We start from the raw sequence: 19,742 nt of genomic DNA on the forward strand, positions 1-19,742 counted from the left end.
AAAGAATATTAATTCAGAACATTAAAAAGTTTGCCAAATTTGGACGCACAAAGAAACAAAACACTAGTAAACTCCAAGCCACTATCCTCCATCTTGTACTGTAGCCCATGGAGAACACAAGGTCAGCGATACAACCTATTTTTTCCATCTCCTTCCTCATGTGTTCGTAGCCACTGGGCTAACAAAGCACTGCATTAAGATCGCGGTGCACAGATCAACGTTGCCTCAGCAAAAATCCCAAACCAACTGTACAAACATACTCACTCAAAGTTTCAGATAAGAGGTACATGAACAAAATCAACCTCAGTTGGGCTTTACTTTTCACCAAATCCCTGGATGTTTTGACAAAACTAACCTACAACCACCCTTCCAGCCCCAGCCCTCTTTTACCATCCAAGCACATACCTGCCAGGGGCACGGAGCCCTGTGTGTGTGTCTGCCAGCCAGGAGCCAGCCGCTCCAAGGTTCACACCAGCAGGGGGTCCCCACTCAGCCCCCCGCAGGAAGGTGCTCAGCGGAGCAGAAGGCAGGGCTCCGGGCCTGCCCCCCACCTGGGAGGCTGATCAAAGGAGCGGGGCTACAGGGGGTGAACGGTGGTCTCTGCAGGGGGTGTCAAGATGCCAGTAGGGGCCAATTCACAGGTAGGCAAAGAGGTCTTAAGAACCATGGGATCAATCAGTTCCTCCTTTTTAGTATAGGAGAACATTATTTTTGGTTAATTGTATCCCTTAAAAGTCTTGTTTATTTTTGTTGAAGGGGAATTGAATATCCAGTTTCAGCTCAATTTAGAACAACACGAAATAAAAGGTTTTACAATTATTCATGTTATAGTAAAACAGTGGGCACCTGCTGGATTGGAGTCTTTAAGAGAGTCCATTTGGTCCCTTGGAAACATGCCTCATAACAGGATCTGATACAGCATAGAATTGTAAGATATATTACATGATGTACATTTAAACTGTACATCAAAGCCATTATTTTTTAATAATGGCTTTGATGAACAGTACGTATGAATTTTCACCTGCATAGCCTCCTCCCTTACCTCCCCAGGTGTGTGTGTGTGTGTGTGTGTGGGGGGGGGGGGGTCATGAATGAATGGGAACAGGGATCGATATTCCAGGAAATGTACAACGCCAATTTGCCTGCTCAATACCTAATGTTATTTCCCTCTCCATGTGTTTCCATGTGTGAAATGGTGCAAGAGGGAAGTCTTCCAGAACATAGCCGCACATGTCAATCCTGATCACAATGCCTGAAAGGTTACCAGGGTAAATTACCGGGAACTATGTGTTAAAGGGGATTAAGTGTATGAAGATGCATAAATAGATTCCATCCCAATATGTTAAGTCCACCTCAATGGACTTTACATGTTGTAACCACCTCAATGTGTAAAGTCTGCCCCAAATCGCAGGACAGAGGACGTGAGGGGCCCGTCCCATGTGCACGTTTGCAAGAGTCCATGCAGGATGCAGTAGCTAAGGGTCCATAGTAAGTAACAGACGTGCAAGTCTTAACGTTTCCTTGTGGGGCTCAAGCCTTGATTGTAAAGCCTGATGTCTACTAGCACAAAGCACTAGACAAGAGACTTTGTGGTGTGCCAAGAGGGATGAGTATGTGGGTGAATGTGCTTCTCGTCCTTGTAGTTCATGATAGAGGGGAAGGGGAGGGGTTCTCTAGGATAGCGTGAATCTCCTACTGATGCTCCCCTCCGCGACCACCTAGAGATTGTCTGGTTCGGCTCCAGCTACGTCGATAGCTTTCCTCACAAACAATTTTAGTCTGTTGGCATCCCTTGGGTTGTTGTAAAGAACATAGGATAACCTTCAACTGCCTATTGCAGATGTTGAATGACCTGAGCCTCCTCAGGAATAAGAGTGTGCTCTGTCCATTATTTTAATGCAGTGGTTTTCAAATGGGGGTATGCGTTCCCCTAGTGGTACTTTGGAGTACTGCAGGGGGTACTCATAAAATGTCAAATTAATGAACTAATAAAAAACAACTAACTATAATTTTTGATAGTAGTAAGTATCAATTCTGAAAGCTAGACAATATAAAATCAAGAAAAATGGACAACTGCTTGAAATGTAAATCTGAAAACAAGTAGATGGGGAATCCTTGAAAAAAGTGCACCCATAAAAAACCAACATGTCGTCAGTTTCAGGAGGAATATATTTTAATGAGATTCACCTCTACATGCTCTGACCCTCCCCTGGCGTGCTTCTTTTATGGGGAGAAATTAGCCTACAGTTGCATGAAGAACGGGCCTTGTTTCTCACTAAATTGTGAGTATTTGCACTCTTAATATTCATGTTTATACTGACAAATAGAATGCTGCCAAATAGGAAGCACATACATTATTTATGTTGATTTTTATAATTTTTTTGTGCCTTTGAAGGGGATACTCAGCTGAAAAAATATCTTAAAGGGGGTACACTGGTAGAAAAAGTTTGAGAACCACTGCTTTAAAGGGCTTTGTTCATGAGTATTTCCTGGAGCTTGTAGGTGTTCAGCACCTCCACCTCCTCCCTCAAGGGGTGATGGTAGTTAGGGGCCTTGTTCGGCCGGTAGTCCACCACTTAAGGGATGCAGTAAATATCCCAAAATTGGAATAGAAGACCTACATGTCCGATACTCAAAGAATAGGCTTACAAATTTGCAGGCACCTTTTTTTGTTGATGCACAATTTTTTGCAATATTCTCAACTAATTCAAACATGTCTATGGTCAGTATTAAGATGTATTGAATTCAGTCTTCCTGCGTTTCACCAATACCAGAGCTCTTATACATGCTTTTTACTGTGGTAGATCTAGATGGATACACTCCTAGTCTCCTACACATTTTATTCTTGGATCCATCGGGGACATTTTGAGACGTGAGATGAATTCCGAGTGCTAGTGCCCGGCCACTTTGCGACACTCATACGAGATATAGCGTCTTCAGTTCCCCTCATCAGATCATTGTAATTCGGAGCATGAACATCAAATATCATTCTTCCTTAAAAAAAATACTTTCAAACTACACTAACAATCACTGGATGATTTTCTAAATAAACAACTAGACAGCAGCACTATGTTCCTTTATATTTCTGTTTCAGTTTGATGTTGGTGCGTTCCCGGTGGGCAGTCATTATAATGAATCTTGTCAAACATGGGCAACAACAGCCGGAAAACGTTGAAAACTAACTCATATTTTAGTTTCAACAACGATGAATATAATAACAATGAAAGCAGGTGCTTAGCCTCCCAAAAAAGGCAACTGCTCGACCCCGAACACAAACCTTACCCCGCTTAGAGCCCTGAGACTAATTAGCCAACTATACGAGGAGTCAGCCTTTCTCACCAGCACACCCATGACAGGCATGCACATATACTCTGCTGATCTGCAGCACTCCCTCTGCTCCTCCTACACTTCCACTGACCACTGCTGAGCAGTGGTCAGTGGAAGTGGAGGAGGAGCAGAGGAAGTGGCCCGGAAGTGGCCCAGTGGCCCGGAGGCTCCTGACAACGGCCAGGTCTGACAAGCCTTGTGAGGCTGTGGTGTGATGTGAAGAGGGAGGAAAGGGGAGGACATTGGAGCTGTGTGCCTCCTTAACGTTGATATACAGCATACATACAGTCCAGGGTTTTGTTCTCTTTTTTTGTTACAGGTCATATGCTGGGGGAAGTTCAGCAGAGTTTTGGCAACCTTTAATTGGCTAGAATTCCATCTACTTCGTCTGAAGATCAAAGCTTTGTCTGAAATACAACAACGGTGGAATGGATGATATCACTCGCTTGCATTGTGATACCTTAAGTTAATGCCCGGGAACACAAATGTTGCTTTTCTTTAGGAAATAAAGGGGTTCACTACCCCTTATAAAGAAAATATAACAAGGTAGGGCTTTCCTTCATGGTAAAGGATAGAGAAAATAGACGAGGAGAGGATAGTCGAGTAGAATGCAAAAGGGGGACCAAGAAATAGGAGAGTGAAAAGTGGAATCATATATAAGAGGATGGGAAATTATAGAGTTGCGGCGAGATGGGAACCAGCCATTTTCAACAGTGTGGCCCGTCTCAGAATTAAATAGAATGTGAGTGAAAAAAGTTGAGAAGGGAAGAGTGCGTCGTGAGTAGAATGTTTTCTGTTGGCAGACTGTATTGTCTTGCTATTTAATGAAGGACTTCATCAGAACTCGATCTTGTACAAAGTTTATCCAAAATCTGTGCATCGCAGTAAACTTTTTTCAAACCAAACTATACACTACAAAAACTAAAGTTCAAATTTTTCTTCGACACTGTTGCCCTTAAACACAACAGATTACATCTACCTTTAATTGGCCATCATCAACAGGGGAAACTTAAATAAAGCTGTGAATGACCTGAGAGACAAGGCATGGAGGGCCTTCTACGACATTCAAAGAAACGTCAAACTGGACATCCCAGTCAAATAATAGAATACATCACTCTCTACGGCTGCGAGGTCTGCGGCCCATTCACTAACCCAGACTTTACAAATTGAGACTCTTTGCTTTCCTCCGCACTGCCTAATTCTGCAGATTCATCCTTAGTGTCAAAAGAAAAACACCAAATAACCTATCACAGCAGAAATAGGACGATATCCGACTATTGTTAAAATTCTGTAATCACCTGAAAAAGAGTGACGGCACGATTCATAACAATGCTCTTACTCTCTCTCTCGCCCTCTCTCTCTCTCTCTCTCTCTCTCCCTCTCTCTCTGTGAGGGAGAGAGAGAGAGAGAGAGAGAGAGAGAGAGAGAGAGAGGATAAGTGATGGGCTCCTCCATCACAGAGATAGAAGTATCGGCCAAATAAGCTCAGGGGTGGGGGCAATGAGTGTGTGTGTGTGGTTGTGTGCGTGTGAGAGAGTGTGAGTGTGTGTGTGTGTGCACACGTGCTATGAATGTTTCGGGGCTGATATTCCCCTCTAAGCACGCGGCTATCGGCTCAAAAGCAATTACAAAAGGCGAGGAGTGTTTGCCTCCTATGAAGTGAACTGCCACTCAGGATTTCAATTATCGCTCTTTCTCAGCAGGTAAATCAGGGCTTACACAAAGAGAATGGGACAGGTATTGGAAATAATAACTTCATAAGTCTGCGGCAGATAAGGCAACACACCGGCTCTGACCACAATGAGTCACAATATCTTCCTAGATAACAGGGTTAAAAATAAATTCATGTGCATTATATATATCTATATATAGATATATAGATATATATCTAGATAGAAATATATTGTCACCTGAACCCCGGTATTGTGCATTCATAGGGATACAGTCACAATAACATGAGCTCCGCAGATGATAGTTGTTTTTTTCAAATGTCAGTGAACCCCGTTTCTGCTCGAATGCAAACACTGTGGTGTTATTCTATAAGTAGCCGGGGAGCTTAAACCTCTCTCGAACCCGAGAATCAACATCAGCCGCTGCCTCGACAGAGCTGCACACAACCACACGCACAACCACCGTGCTGCCCACACAATATGAACTGTGTGCGTTCTCTAAGATGAGCACAATATAGGCCTATGTTGTTCTACAATTTTAAAGGAATAAATAAATAAACCCCCTACATTTTACATTTTACATTTAGGGCATTTGGACATTTTATCCAAAGCGACTTACAATATGTGAATTTGTCGGTACAGTAAGGATTTTCATAGAACCAAGTACAAAGCACTTACAATCGCTAGGTTTAGCTACCCCAAACACTCATACTTTTCAACTGACCACTCGTATCGATTGTTATGTTAATTGAAGATCAGGTATCACGTTTGCTATGTTAACAGGCCACACTACGCCATACAATATACACCAATTCTGCTTGTTTGGTAATACACATGATTAGACAAGCAATAATGTTGTACAGAAACAGGAGAATGGACCAATGATGAGGAGTGTGACCGCTGGCTGTGGGCTGGTGCAGACATCAAATTTGTGCGAGCTTCTGTACGACATCAATTATTCACCTTTACTATCTATTTTCTTATATGTCTTTTTTTTTGGGCTTCGGGCTGCTAATACTGATACTTTCCAGTGTAAACGACAACATCGGCAAAAGTGACAAACCAAAGACATCATTGAGTCTAAATGGATGGATGCATATCATTAACTCGTGCTTGTGACTTTAAGCTTATGACTGAGGAGGAGAAGCAGAGAAACAGGAGAAAAGGAACCATTAACACCATGATGGACACCTGTACCCACTGAAAGTCAAACACAAAGCCGCATCTGTCATAGTGGCGCTCTCTGAGTCTGGCTTGCCTTCTCTCCAATCAGCAACCTAGAAGGCCTACAGGAAACCTCTGCTCAGGTACTCACCAGAGTGTACATAAACAGAAATGAAATATAGAAAGTATGCATACATTTTATGTTACATTGGAATAAAGAATGAGAAGGTTTCTCATCCTTGCTCTGCCTCCCAACTCTTTTGCGATAAAACGTTGGTCGTTGCGATATCCCCAAACGGTGCGTCTGTGAGCCATAAAAATGGGTTTACTAGGTCCAGCAAACACCAAATAAACATGAGCGCTGCGCTGGGTTATGGACATCTGCTGATGCTGTTCCAATGCGCTGCATACCATTAGCCATTAAATCACCGATTCATGTCAGCGTATAAGCAGAGAAATCTGGTCAAATGGCGAAAAGAGGCAGTTCAGGCCCATTTCAAGTAAACAGCCTTGAAAGGCGTCTCGTGAATCCTGGCCTTTCTGTTTTGGCAGTACGTCGACCCTAGGTTCCCATATTCACATCTTCACATAGAACATCAAAGCCAATTATCGGGTTTTAAAGAGCTTGTTTACAAGGAAGGGGACCCCTCCACCGCACACCGCACAGCTAAGAGAAGTTAATAGACACAGCAGTCCGCCTTTATTTAATATACTGTGGAGGGGAAACCAGCTAAAGTTGTTGTAGCGCAGATTAACATTGATTTTATGTTCTGTTATACTGTAGAGAGTCCATGTTGACAGCACATTTATGCGCGTAAACATCCTGGTGGGATCCTTTTGTACGCCAGATGACATTCCTTTGAGAACTCTTGAATCGGAGGGAACCTCAGCACAGGTGACAAGTGAGTGAGTTGTGCTGCCATTGGTTGTTTTGGCAAAGTATCCTGAGCTGTTAGTCAATTGTAAAGCTTGTTCATTACCCGCTGGAAAGACTCTACAGCCGGCAATGTGGAAATATATAATCTGACAGCTTGCATTACACAGGACAGTGAAGCAACTATTTATCGGTTCACACACGAGAGCGCGAGAGAGAGAGAGAGAGAGAGAGAGAGAGAGAGAGAGAGAGAGAGAGAGAGAGAGCGAGAGAGATTTTGAGGAAAAAAAGAGCACCACTTTTCTTTTTAACTGTCAGCTGTCTATCAGTGGATTGATACCTGTTTCAACAAATACCTCCTGAGTGACTCTCTGCCTGTGATCTTCCTCCACCCTACACTCAAAAACCATTTCCTTGAAGTTCCACCGTATTACACTCTGAACTAGGCTGGCAGTGGCTGACTCCCCAAGTAGTGCATAGCGTTGGAGATGTCTAGTGGACCCTTATCCTCTCTACTACAGTCAAGCTGCAGAGCGACTTGCTGATTTTGCACCGGTATTCAACAAGGGGTAAAGGAAGAGAGAGCTATTCAAGGTGGGATCGGTTCAGGGTAATTAGGAGCTGTCAACCTGGCTGAGCTCGAAGGGGATTGAGTGTTTTGAAAAGTAATTAAATTTGATTAACCTCAAGTGGCGAGATAACGTCACACAGACTCTGGATATGTTTTGTGTGAGGGATTTCTTTGCATCACTTTGCCTGCGTGTCATGCTACTAAGTCGTTATACTTTCTTAATATAATTTAGTTTACCTTCATCCTTCCAACAATCGACATAGACCGCAGGAATGGTGAGAGAAGCTTGAAAGTGTAGCTCAAATCCCCCGTCCGTGCCTTATTGGAGGCACAGCGAGTGAAAATATGTCTGGAGAGGGTGAGAAAACTAGATAGATAAATAGATTGGATAGAGATGGATCCGTCTGGCTAGACAGACAGATATCCTTGAGCGGCTTCGGCAGGGTCACCCAATAAACTATGTGATTCATTACTGGATTGCTATTTAAATTATTGCTTTTGGAGATTTTTACAACACCTCTCCCTAAACTCCCTGCTTCTATATCGGACTCTGCATCATAAAATCATATACAAGCTACTTTTAAATGTGTCTGGCCCAGGATCTTAAAACGCCCTGTGTAATCTTCCCTGCTTCACCGCTATTAGACTGATTAGAGGGTTGTAGACTGAAGGAGCGCGGAGGTGTGCCTTAAGTCTCTCTCCTCAACTGCCAACAGCCTTTAAAGAGCGGTGTTTTGGCAACGCAAAATAGATGAAATACAGTAAATTAAAACCCACAGCCTCAAAGACATGGACTGCTCCCAAATAAACACCACCTGTTAATGCAACAAGAGGGAACACGGAGCCAGCAGCGCATCCACTAAAAGGCTTTTGACAAACACAACATCAGGGACTTGTTAATTACCTCCACAACGAAAGAGAGAGAGAGAGAGACAGAAAGAAAGAGAGAGAGAAAGAGAGAGAGAGACTCAAAACACATAATCCAGAATTAAATCATATATTCGCAGGTGGGTGTGTGGCAGGGTACATTTTTGCAGAGCATGTTTAGGTTTGTTTTAATTTTAGCAACCAACCAATTAGCCAATGCAATTTAAACACACCGCAGCATAATATAACAACCGTCCACACCATCCTGTGTATTTGAATTATTGCTTGTATTCCCTGAAGCCTGCATGTCTCAATAATCACAATAGAGTACATATCTGTACTTACTATATTATAGTAAGTACAGATATGTGTAAAATAATAAAGTTGACTGTGGATAGAGGTAAATGAAACATGATTACTATCATTTATCTGTAAAGCGATTCAAAAATAATAAGTACATTTAACAACTATATATGTTGAGAGACCGAAGACATCTTATCTATTTCATCATCTGGTGTCAATGGAAGGCAGGGGCCAGAAGCTCTTATCAGGGCATCTATTTCAAAACACCATCGCTTTCTCTAACCCAGGCCTCTATTGGACCTGTGGGGGGAGATGGTCAGTCTTAATGAGACCGAGCACGGTCTACCTAGCTAGGACGACGGAGACAGAGAGAGAGAGAGAGAGAGAGAGAGAGAGAGAGAGAGAGAGAGAGAGAGAGAGAGAGAGAGAGAGAGAGAGCAGAAGGATGACGAAGGTTAAGACTGCTCGTTAATAAGCACCGCACTGTAACACATAAGTCAGGGGAGGCCTGCAGGGTATTTGTTCTATGTATGTGTGTGTTTTTTTGTGTGTGTATGTTCTTTATTTGTTCCTGTCACGCATGACAGCACAGCCCGGCCAGAATCCCGATTAACCTAACACAAAGTTGGAAGGCAGCGTTTGCGCTAATGTTTTTGTATGTGACCTGCACAACTTTATGACTCCACCGGCCCACTTTTGGCAAATTGGGTGCATTTATAAAAAGTGTCATTTTGACTTTGCTGAATGATGTGGCCTTAATGGGTCATGGCAGAACGAATGGGGTCATTTAACACAAGCAGAACGACGCATGGGGCGATTCTTGCCGAAGACATTTCAACATGCCTCTGCCTGGTTAAAAAAGGTTATTATTTCTTTGGCAAACAAGGCAACAAAAAGTGCAGTAAAAAATGTGAGTAATCTTTGGGGTCGGCCCCACAAAATAAAGGAAGTGCCCAAGTCCTTCAACGGACCGATTGCAGAGGAAGCTAGAGCGTCGACACTAAGCAGTGGCGGGAGGAGGCCATCAGCCTGGGAGAGAGGGACATCCAGGCAGGCTAAAGGAGGGGGAGAGAGGGACATCCAGGCAGGCTAAAGGAGGGGGAGAGAGGGACATCCAGGCAGGCTAAAGGAGGGGAGAGAGGGACATCCAGGCAGGCTAAAGGAGGGGGAGAGAGGGACATCCAGGCAGGCTAAAGGAGGGGGAGAGAGGGACATCCAGGCAGGCTAAAGGAGGGGGAGAGAGGGACATCCAGGCTGGCTAAAGGAGGGGGAGAGAGGGACATCCAGGCAGGCTAAAGGAGGGGGAGAGAGGGACATCCAGGCTGGCTAAAGGAGGGGGAGAGAGGGACATCCAGGCAGGCTAAAGGAGGGGGAGAGAGGGACATCCAGGCAGGCTAAAGGAGGGGGAGAGAGGGACATCCAGGCAGGCTAAAGGAGGGGGAGAGAGGGACATCCAGGCAGGCTAAAGGAGGGGGAGAGAGGGACATCCAGGCAGGCTAAAGGAGGGGGAGAGAGGGACATCCAGGCAGGCTAAAGGAGGGGGAGAGAGGGACATCCAGGCAGGCTAAAGGAGGGGGAGAGAGGGACATAAGGGTGGAGAAAGCAGATAATGCAATAGGACCACTATATATATATATATATATAGATAGATATCCACGTGCCATTGTCGGTCAGCCTAGCAGGCCTACGGGCGTCTGCAGCGTGCTGCAGAGTTTATCTCCCTTATGAGAGTCAATGTGTTTTGTGTGGCCAAGCTAATGGTCTCCGCCATGGCCAGGGCCAGAGGGGTTAGCAAGCAACAAGACATATGATGGGAGGCAGAGAGGTGCCAGAGGCTTCTAGGAGGCGCTGGCGGTGTAGGGGGAACAGAGGGATTGGATGGGCTTGGGGGGAAGGGTTGTATGAGAGACGCTGGGGTGGGTAATGCTGCAACTGGAACAGGGCAGTTGGGACCAAACGGGACAAAGCCTTGTAAATCAAAAGATGGACAGACAGCAGGAAAAATGGATCAATAGGTAGAAGGACACATGATGGATCTGAAGTACAGATGGATGTGGCTTGGGTGGAGGAAAGGATGGATAGATTGGATGGACAGATTTGTGTGTCTGGATCCATACATTTTCACCCAGGGTCTTCACATTTTTTAAAAATGTATGGATTGCCAAATGATGGAAAAGGTAAATGTATTTATTGAAAGTATGATGAGACCATTGGAAGAGCCTTCTGTCTGGTGGAAACCAGTGTTGCCAAGGCAGCAATCTAACTAGGAGATAAAGATCATGGAGCTGAAAAATCAGTGGCCCCCTGTTGGGCTCCACACAGACCAACAGAAAACAGTTGCCTGTTCATCATGCTCAAATGTAGTGCTTTGCATGCTGAGGAGAAGGTAGAATGAGCTTTTATGTAATTTATCTTTCACATTTTATCATATTAGCGTTTTCTAATCAAAGCCAGGGTCAAAATTGTGCTGACCGCATTTTGATGGATAAACTTTAGTTATTATTTTGACTTGAGATACAAAGAGACTACAGTATATAATCATCCGTTTGCTACAATGGCTTCTGATGAGGTTCTTTGCTGGTAACCTGTTGGCACTAAAAAAAATAAAGCAGTCTGTTCACTCCCCCCCTGCCTTCAGTGGGAAATGAAAACATCTTCCACCAAAGACATACTCAAGGATGTGCGTTCCACTCTATTGAGTATGGAAATAGTTTCTAAATGATTCAAATGATTCAAATTGGCCCATCCACTTCTCCCTTATTTATTGACATCACCGCTGGCTCATGTATGTTTTATATATCATTATTTGCACTCTCCAGATTAGCTGTAAGGTCCGTCCGCTCCAGTGTTTATGCTAAGAGGCGGTTGACAGAGGAGAACAATAAGCCCCAGACAGACTTGTATTCAGCCTTTATTTCTTCACGCAATTATCTCTGGTTCCCGTCACAAATAGGAAGACCCAAGGCCGACAGCTTAGTCTGCTTTAATGCGATCATGTCGAGCGCAGACACACGGCTCCCTCCGGCTGAATTCCAGTCAGTGCTTGGGTGCTTATTCGAGTGGTTAAATCCCCCCCCCCCCCACTGCCCTCGGAAAACACATAAGAAAACACATTCACAGGCGGCACGCGCTCAACGTGAAGGGATGAGATAGCCCTGTGGGTTTGGTGTGAGAAGTATGACACCTTTTGCACTGAGAAAGAAACAGGCTGGGCTAATGGTTGAAAACTGGATCTGGGAGTGACCACTTCAGGCAATAAAGGAATCTCTGTACATCACAAGTCAACAATGGCAAGTCTGAGTAGTAGCTGATGATCACTTTTTAAATATAACCAATAAACTCCTTATCCACCGGTAATCAGAAGCTCCATCGGCTGTCACTTGATCTGAAAAACCAATGCTCGTCAATTCAATGAGCATGTGGTGTGCTGCAGTTCATTCTTGCATGATTCCAAGGTTTCTATGGACATTACAGCCAGTGTGGCAAATCATATCAGCAAATACATCAACCCCTTGAATTCTCCCATCTGTTAGTGAACTTCACATTGCATGCCTGTATCGCGGTAGACACATTTCTTCAAGATGGCTGCAGACTTTATTGGTTCAGCCCCTACATCTCTCTTCAACCTCCCCCTGATCTCTAAGGAGATTCCCTCCACACCTGTGGTCTGCCACTATTTTGAAGGGATGAGAGCACCTACCTTAGCAACTATAGATTATTCTCTGATTAATTTTTATTAAGTACTGGGAAGGTTTGTAAGGGAACAGCGAAAGGACTTTTTAATGCCATTTATCCAAATATCAGCTTTCAGAAACTAACATTTATGAGAGTTATTGTAGCAATGAACATTGTAAATTGTATCACAAAACCAATCGATTGGTTTTATTGATCGGGCAAATGCGTTTGACATTGTTGAGCATGTTGTTCTGAAACAGAGGCTGACTTGCATAAGAATATAATTTTCTGCTTTACGAACTATATTACAGAACAGTAGTATATTCAAGTTAACTAAGCTTATCTAAAGGAGAGCCCCAGGGCTTCATAGCGGGTCCACTTCAGTGTCATTTGTCAGGCAAAGGTGGTTTTAAAACCTCATAGGACTAACGTAATGTTATTCTGAGACACTAGGAAGAAGCCTGAGAAAGGTTTTGTCACCCCTTAAGGAAATAAGTAAGCGGTTGTAGTTGTAGTTACATCTGGTTCCTTGCTTTATTTAAAAGCCTTCGGGGTTTAGTTTCAGTCCATCCAGTTCTCATTTTCTTTTAAGGTCAGAGGAATTTCGAGATCTGGATACTTCTTATGTTGGAATCGTATGAGAACGTATCAACTCAATGTCTACACTACATGGTGCATAGCGTGTTTTAATAGGTTCTCCATCTTCATAAAACTGCATCTCAGGCATTTTTGATCTAAAGGAGGCTGTCTTGGTGAAAAGGTTGTTTATCTTTTAATGCATTCTGGGTTAACTTCCTTCACACATCTGCCCACTTAAGGCTAACTCACACCATTCACATCTGCGTATACCCAGTGCTATTCAAAACATCTTTGGAGGAATATAAAGGCGCTCTTCTGCTTCTCCTTGACTTTTATGGCGGTTGGCAAAGAAAGTTACGGTGCATTGCCGCCACCAACTGGAATGAATGAGTGTGGATTGGGAAATGCTTGGAACGTGGGTAAGGCCCACGTGGATCCTCAATTGCAGTGTGAAAGGAACCACTGGGTTGTCCTGGCGACCAGTACACGTCCACAGCGGCCCGCAGAGGCGGAACGTGGAAAGTTTGTCCGAGCCTTTGTAGCACAACTCTGGACTGTTACCGCACCGACCGATCACGACCATTCAGGCTGGCGAGATATTCAAAAATAAACAATTACATGACTACTGTATTGTTTACATTTCATCACTGGAATGCAATAAACCTAATTGATTCTAAAATTGTTTTTAAATTGAGTAGTGTGGTGAAGAGAAGAGAGGTAGCAATTATTTACTTCAGAGGCTGGTGCAAATTAATGTTGGAGATATCGAAAAGTAATGACTTGGAACAAATGTGCATGCCCTCCTGAATGATTTAAGGTTACCTCTATCAAGTCTGTATTGTCATACATTTTTTGTTGATTTGTTGTTATAAATGATTGTATTGTAGTGCTCTTTATATCTAGGGATTCAAATGTGCTATTTTGTTTGGGGATTTAGATTCAAGTAAGGTTGATCATGTAAATATCAATGTATATGAATGATGCAGGGATGCCATATGGTGGCGTCACATATCGGCATCGGTTGATACATTGACTACATTTGATACATTGACTTATAAATGCACATTGTGTTGCCTTTTCTCCATTTAACACTTATTATTCTGACCGTACAGCTAACAGGACAGCTTGGCTTCCAGCAGCACATGGAAACAAAAACAAAACCATGACTTTTAAGCTACGAGCTAGGTGAAATGTTACACATAGTAAATGAAATCAAAATAGGACAACTTGAAACGATTAGTCTTTGGGTTGCTCTCTGTAGCTCTAGATGTCCATATTGTTGCCTGAAGGCTGCGGGGAGCAGTGGTTGCTTGTAGTCAGCCGTTAAAATGTGTTTCCTATTCATGCCTATTGTCTAATCCACCTGTTCACTTGAGGTGCGTTTGGTCACCACGGGCGACCGACTCCATTGTAATCCAACGGAGAAAGCGCCATGGCAATTTTAAGTGTGGCCCACCCCCACCAGACGCGATGTGTCGGGATTGGCTACGCCTCCCAATCAATATGCACTTGGTCCAATCTTGCGTGGGGAAAAGGATTGCGGGAAGGCTCGAGTGTGTGGGCTTGCTCTCCGTTAAAGTGGCAGGACAAAAAACGGAACTTCAGTTTATTTCATGCAAATGAACGCGCGGTGAGCGTTCAGCCGTGTGATTGGACCTGGCGGACCATTCGGACTCTCGTTGAATTTCATTTCCTGCTTTTAAACGCCACTAACGTCAACCTTTTAAACCCCACAAGCAGAAGTTGAGTGAGTGGGGTGGTGAATCCACACGCTGCCCATCGCGAGGCATGGCGTCTGGTGGAGGGCCCGGGGGGTGGGGTGTCGCTTTTGGAGTGGGAGTTGTTTCCAAGCAGCCAGGATGCGGTGAGCCATGGCTGATTGTGTGTGTTTTAAACTCGCCATGCTCCAGAGCACGGCGCCCGACTTAGCGACACTCACGCGTCTGACTGCATAGCAAGTGAAACGGCCTCGACTGCACCTCAGAATCCGTGAGCGTCACTTAACTTTATGTGGATATTTTCCCCCTTGTTAACTCTGGTATATACGCCGTTGGTAAATGTCTATACATATTTTTTGTATCATTTATTTTAATTAGTTTTACCCTACAATAACTGATTAATGTCTTATTTTGTAAGCAGTGAATACTGGTCTGTTCAGCGTGGGCCCAGTTCTGTACCACTCAAAATGAATATATGACTGTTTAACCCCTCATATTTTTGGATATCTGTAACTCATGATCCCAAGTCCACTGGTGGTGTATTCCAACCACCGCTATGAATGGACCGCGAAAGCTCCGGGTACGGATGTCTTACAGAGCAGCGTGGGCCACGTTCGGCTCTTCTTAGGAACACGTAGGCAGACACTGTCTCTAGTTCAAGTGGAAGAAACACCTGCTCAACATTATGTGGATGTTTATATTGAGGATTTATACAGTATACACAATTATTATCCTTGTATAACAGGTGCACGCAAAAGCACACAGTCAATCTGCTGGTGTCAGAATGCAGAATATTATTGTAATAACGTTAGGCTTCAGCTTTCTGTTTTATCCTCTCAACTTTTTCAACTAATTAATAAATGTGATGATTGGCAGGATGAGAAATGAATGGGTGTTAATTTATGAAAATTTATTATGAAACACGTTTGGCTCTATTTTCGAATTGATTTGTTATTTATCAATTTGTTAACAGAAATTAGATAAGATCCTTTGCATATACTTCAGCATGACACGTTGTTATGAATCATAATAAAACTAACACAAAAGCCACCTTTCTGATTAATCTTTATTGAAAGTTGTCGTACAGATTCTAACAGGCATATTTAGTTTGCCAGCGGAAAGGACTGACTTTGTGCTTTCCCTGGCAGGTGATAATTACTACGTGAGTTTCAACTGACTTGTGAACACAAACAGTGCATGCATGTGAATATTGTGTGTGCAGCCGTTTTGCCGGTGTCAGCGCCTAACTTCTGTTGCCAAGAAAAGTGCCATATCTGATGTTCAACCTCAGCGCTATTCCATCCCCAGTATGAATATGACTTTCTTGGTGAAACAATGACTGATTTGGAGCTGTCGTTGATTATGCTAGTAGGGATCAAAGGAGGCCAGTTTACCTTGGAGGGACATCTTGTGTGCTTGAATATTTGTGGTATTCAGATGAGGTGACTCCCTTTTACTGCTGTGTTTACTTCAGTTAGAGAAGAAATACCATTATTTATTTACTGTTTACATTTTAAGCCTATCAAATAATCTGATGGTATATTAATGCATTGCACATAAAAAACAGTTACATTATTCATACATGACATGTATTTCATTTGATATTTTCTTTCAATGGTATGCAGAAATTTCAAGATGCATTACTATATCAAGAACAATTGTGAGTAGAATTCAATGGATTTATGTCAAAGAGACGACAACACATATGTTTGTTGTGTTTGTGAGAGCAGGTTTGAAGGAGAGCGATGGAGAGAGAGACACAGACAGACAGACAAAACTATAGTTAATCCTGCAAATCATTGTAGCTTTCATGGTAGAGATAAAAAGTTGCCCTGAAATTGGAGTTCCCTGTCAGAGGTATTGAAAGTTCAGCGAATGCCCTATACTATAGCATCAATGCAGCACTGTAGCTCCTAGCTTAACGTAGCTTCTAAAGCTAATGGGCCCACAGAAGTAAAGCTTTCTGTAATGCTGTGTGTGTGTGTGTGTGTGTGTGTGTGTGTGTGTGTGTGTGTGTGTGTGTGTGTGTGTGTGTGTGTGTGTGTGTGTGTGTGTGTGCGCGAGCGCACAACAACGCAGGCAGACTCCATATGTAATGAAAAAGAGCCCTAAAGGGGCACGTACCTTTGAAGAAGCAGTCCTTGCTGTGAACCACGTAGATGCGTCTCTTCTCCAGACAGGCGGTGCGGTACACCTCGCAGTGGTTCTCGTAGAAGCGGCCGTCGGAGCCGCAGACCGGCACGAAGGAGGGCCGGCACTTCTCCTGGCACACACACTCGGCGCGGCCTGTCTCCGCCAGCACCAGGCACTGCCGGCCCCGGCCGCAGTAGGTCCTCCGGCAGAGACCCCCGTCCGGGTCCGAGAGAGCTTTGGGGTTCAGAAAAAGGGGAGACCGAGAGTCAGTTGGACGGCCAGGGGTTTATTGTGTTCGGCGACAAGCCTCGGTTATGCGGTGTATTAGGTCGGGGTTAGGCTGCCTTGAATATTCCATCCATGATGCGCTAAAAGGCTAAAATACTGTTTAAAAAAGAACAACCTTTTTTGGGATGTATTTGATTGTTCATATGTAGTTGTTTCTGTTTAGTTTTTTTTTTTTTTTTTTTTTAAGTCTAAGCAGGTGAGATTCCCTGATCCCATGGGGATAAAGTGCCATGTCAGGGGCAAGGCAGAGCACATTCAATAGCTGGCAGTGGTCCAACCTGGGAACCTGGGTAGCCGGCAAGTCTGTCATTGTCCCAGCCAATGATCTCCATACGCACCGCCACTCAAACGCTCGACACTCAAACGGCCATCAAAGTCTCTCGTCAACCTCAGGGCTAGCCAGAGACACGCTGAGTACCACAGAAAAGAACAATTAGCACGCAACCAGAAGTGGTGTTACAGCAACAGAAGGGAATACTCTGCGTCCTGCAGCCCTTGTTACAAGTCGGTGTTAATTAGGAGAAGATCTTCACGTAAATCAAATGAGCCCAACAGCTAGTCAGGTGTTCTAATTATCACGTTGAAATAGAACTGAACACCCACGGTTTACACCCACTCACACGTGCAAAGACACACGCACACATGCACGCACACCAATGAAAATTCCAATCAATAGAGATTGAAGCGGGAAAGGTCACACCTTCCTCCTAATAAGGTGTATGACTGTCTTGATGAAGTTGATAAACATGTGTATGCAGCTACAACGCTGTGTTAAAGGAAAGACACAAGGCGATGGAACAAGGTCACAAGTGAATCACATTTGAAGAGGAAACAATGAGGTGGCAAACTTCGGGCGAACTGAAAAATATACGGTGCTTAAAATGTTCCCTTTAAAGTTATCAAGATATACAAGTTATACATTCTGATGGTTAGGCAACCTTTCAATGCAAGAGTTTGCTGGTGCTTTCGATTTTCACACATATCAGTAATAAACTTTTCTACAGTTAACACAGAAATGTCTTTAATTCTGGAGATGATCGTTTCTTTGTTTGGTAATCCATCAAATAAAACCTCTGAACTGCTAAGGATAGGCTCCTGTATATTTTCTCCATCAGAGAATGGCTCCTGCGTTTAGCAATGCGCTGCGCAAACTTTATAGCTGCCTTCTGTAACCTTATTTTTTGGCAGCACATAGGGTTCTAAACCCACTGCTTAGCTTCTCATACTTGGCCACTGTCTTTTTGATTGATTAAACTCGATCCGCCTCATCTTTGAAATTACTTTTGTGTCTTGTTTCAAAATGATGTCCACTTGAAGCTCATCAGACAATCTTTTCACAGCAATCTAACTTACGCACACAGGTCGTTCCTTTCGTGAAATAAATCCACATTTGTTTGTCAAGGCGGCTGAAACAGGCGACAATTAGACATCAGACTTCTTTTGGCTACTGCCGTTGTCAACTTGGATTGAATAAAGCGTAGCTAGCCTAATGTTATCAGCTCCCACACGTCTGCTGGTAAACGGAAGAGGTGACGTGGTAGATTGTAAATGGTGAGTGTGTTTTGTTTGTGACAAAATTGTGTATAGAGACTTGTTAATTATTTCAGTATTATTCCAAACCAAATTATTAGTTTGTTAACCATTAAACATTATCCAGAATTGTAGTTACTCAATTATAATGAGTGTACGTATGCCCTCACGTGCAAATTGTGGAATGCGATATGATGCCGACGGCTAAGTAATCAACAATGATGATCATGAACAGGCAGAGGAGAGAGGGAAAACTACTGGTCTGGTTTCGCTCATTTGGGAAAATAATTCCACAAACATTAATTCATCGTTATCAGTATAGTTAAAAGTTTTGTGTGTATAAATGGCCAAAGTTATCATTAAAATGCATTGATTTCGATCGTAGGAAGATCCTGAGAAAAGGTTGTTCCTATTGTGTGTAATAAGGCCAAAGCCAGGGGGTTCATTAGAAGAAGAAATAATCCTGCGTCTAGACATTTATAATCAAACTGCCGAAAAGGGAAATTGAATTTGTGTAGTATAATCGCATCTCAACTGCCAGTTCATTTAATTATACAGTAATGCTCTGTTGTCGAGTACAAAAGTCCTTTGATTACATAAACAAGATTCATGGACTCATGAGGTGTAATGGCTTTCAAAGCAGAATATGCATGTGTGTGTGTCTGTGTCTGTGTGTGTGTGTGTGTGCACTCAACTGTGTGAGCGTGCACACACACACACACACACACACACGCACAAACAGACTTAAAAAAAGACTTATCAAACAAGCACCGTATTATTCATCTTGTAAAAAAGGTTAAAAGGTACTCTAAACCTGCTCACCAATACAAACACCCAAACAACCAAATACCATGGGGAGGGGCTAACCCTCCTGGGGGAGGGGCTAACCCTCCTGGGGGAGGGGCTAACCCTCCTGGGGGCGGGGCTAACCCTCCTGGGGGCGGGGGGAGCAGGGCTAACCCTCCTGGGGGCAGAGCTAACCCTCCTAGGGGAGAGGCTTACCCTCCTGGGGGCGGGGTTAACCCTCCTAAGGTGGTGCAAAC

General features: G+C 43.7%; 1 protein-coding gene across 1 annotated transcript in view; it reads right to left on the reverse strand.

Annotated features, from left to right (window-relative positions):
* Positions 1-19,742, reverse strand: part of fstl4 (follistatin-like 4) — a gene marked incomplete at both ends in the record, with an annotated part of 169,580 nt that overhangs the window by 90,939 nt on the left and 58,899 nt on the right. The window contains one exon of the mRNA XM_079737567.1: positions 16,873-17,115. Within this exon, the coding sequence (XP_079593693.1) occupies positions 16,873-17,115 (243 nt within the window). The remainder of the gene's footprint in view (positions 1-16,872; positions 17,116-19,742) is intronic.

Source organism: Pollachius pollachius (genome assembly GCF_949987615.1).
Source record: "Pollachius pollachius genome assembly, chromosome: 6".
NCBI classification, from domain to species: Eukaryota; Metazoa; Chordata; class Actinopteri; order Gadiformes; family Gadidae; genus Pollachius; species Pollachius pollachius.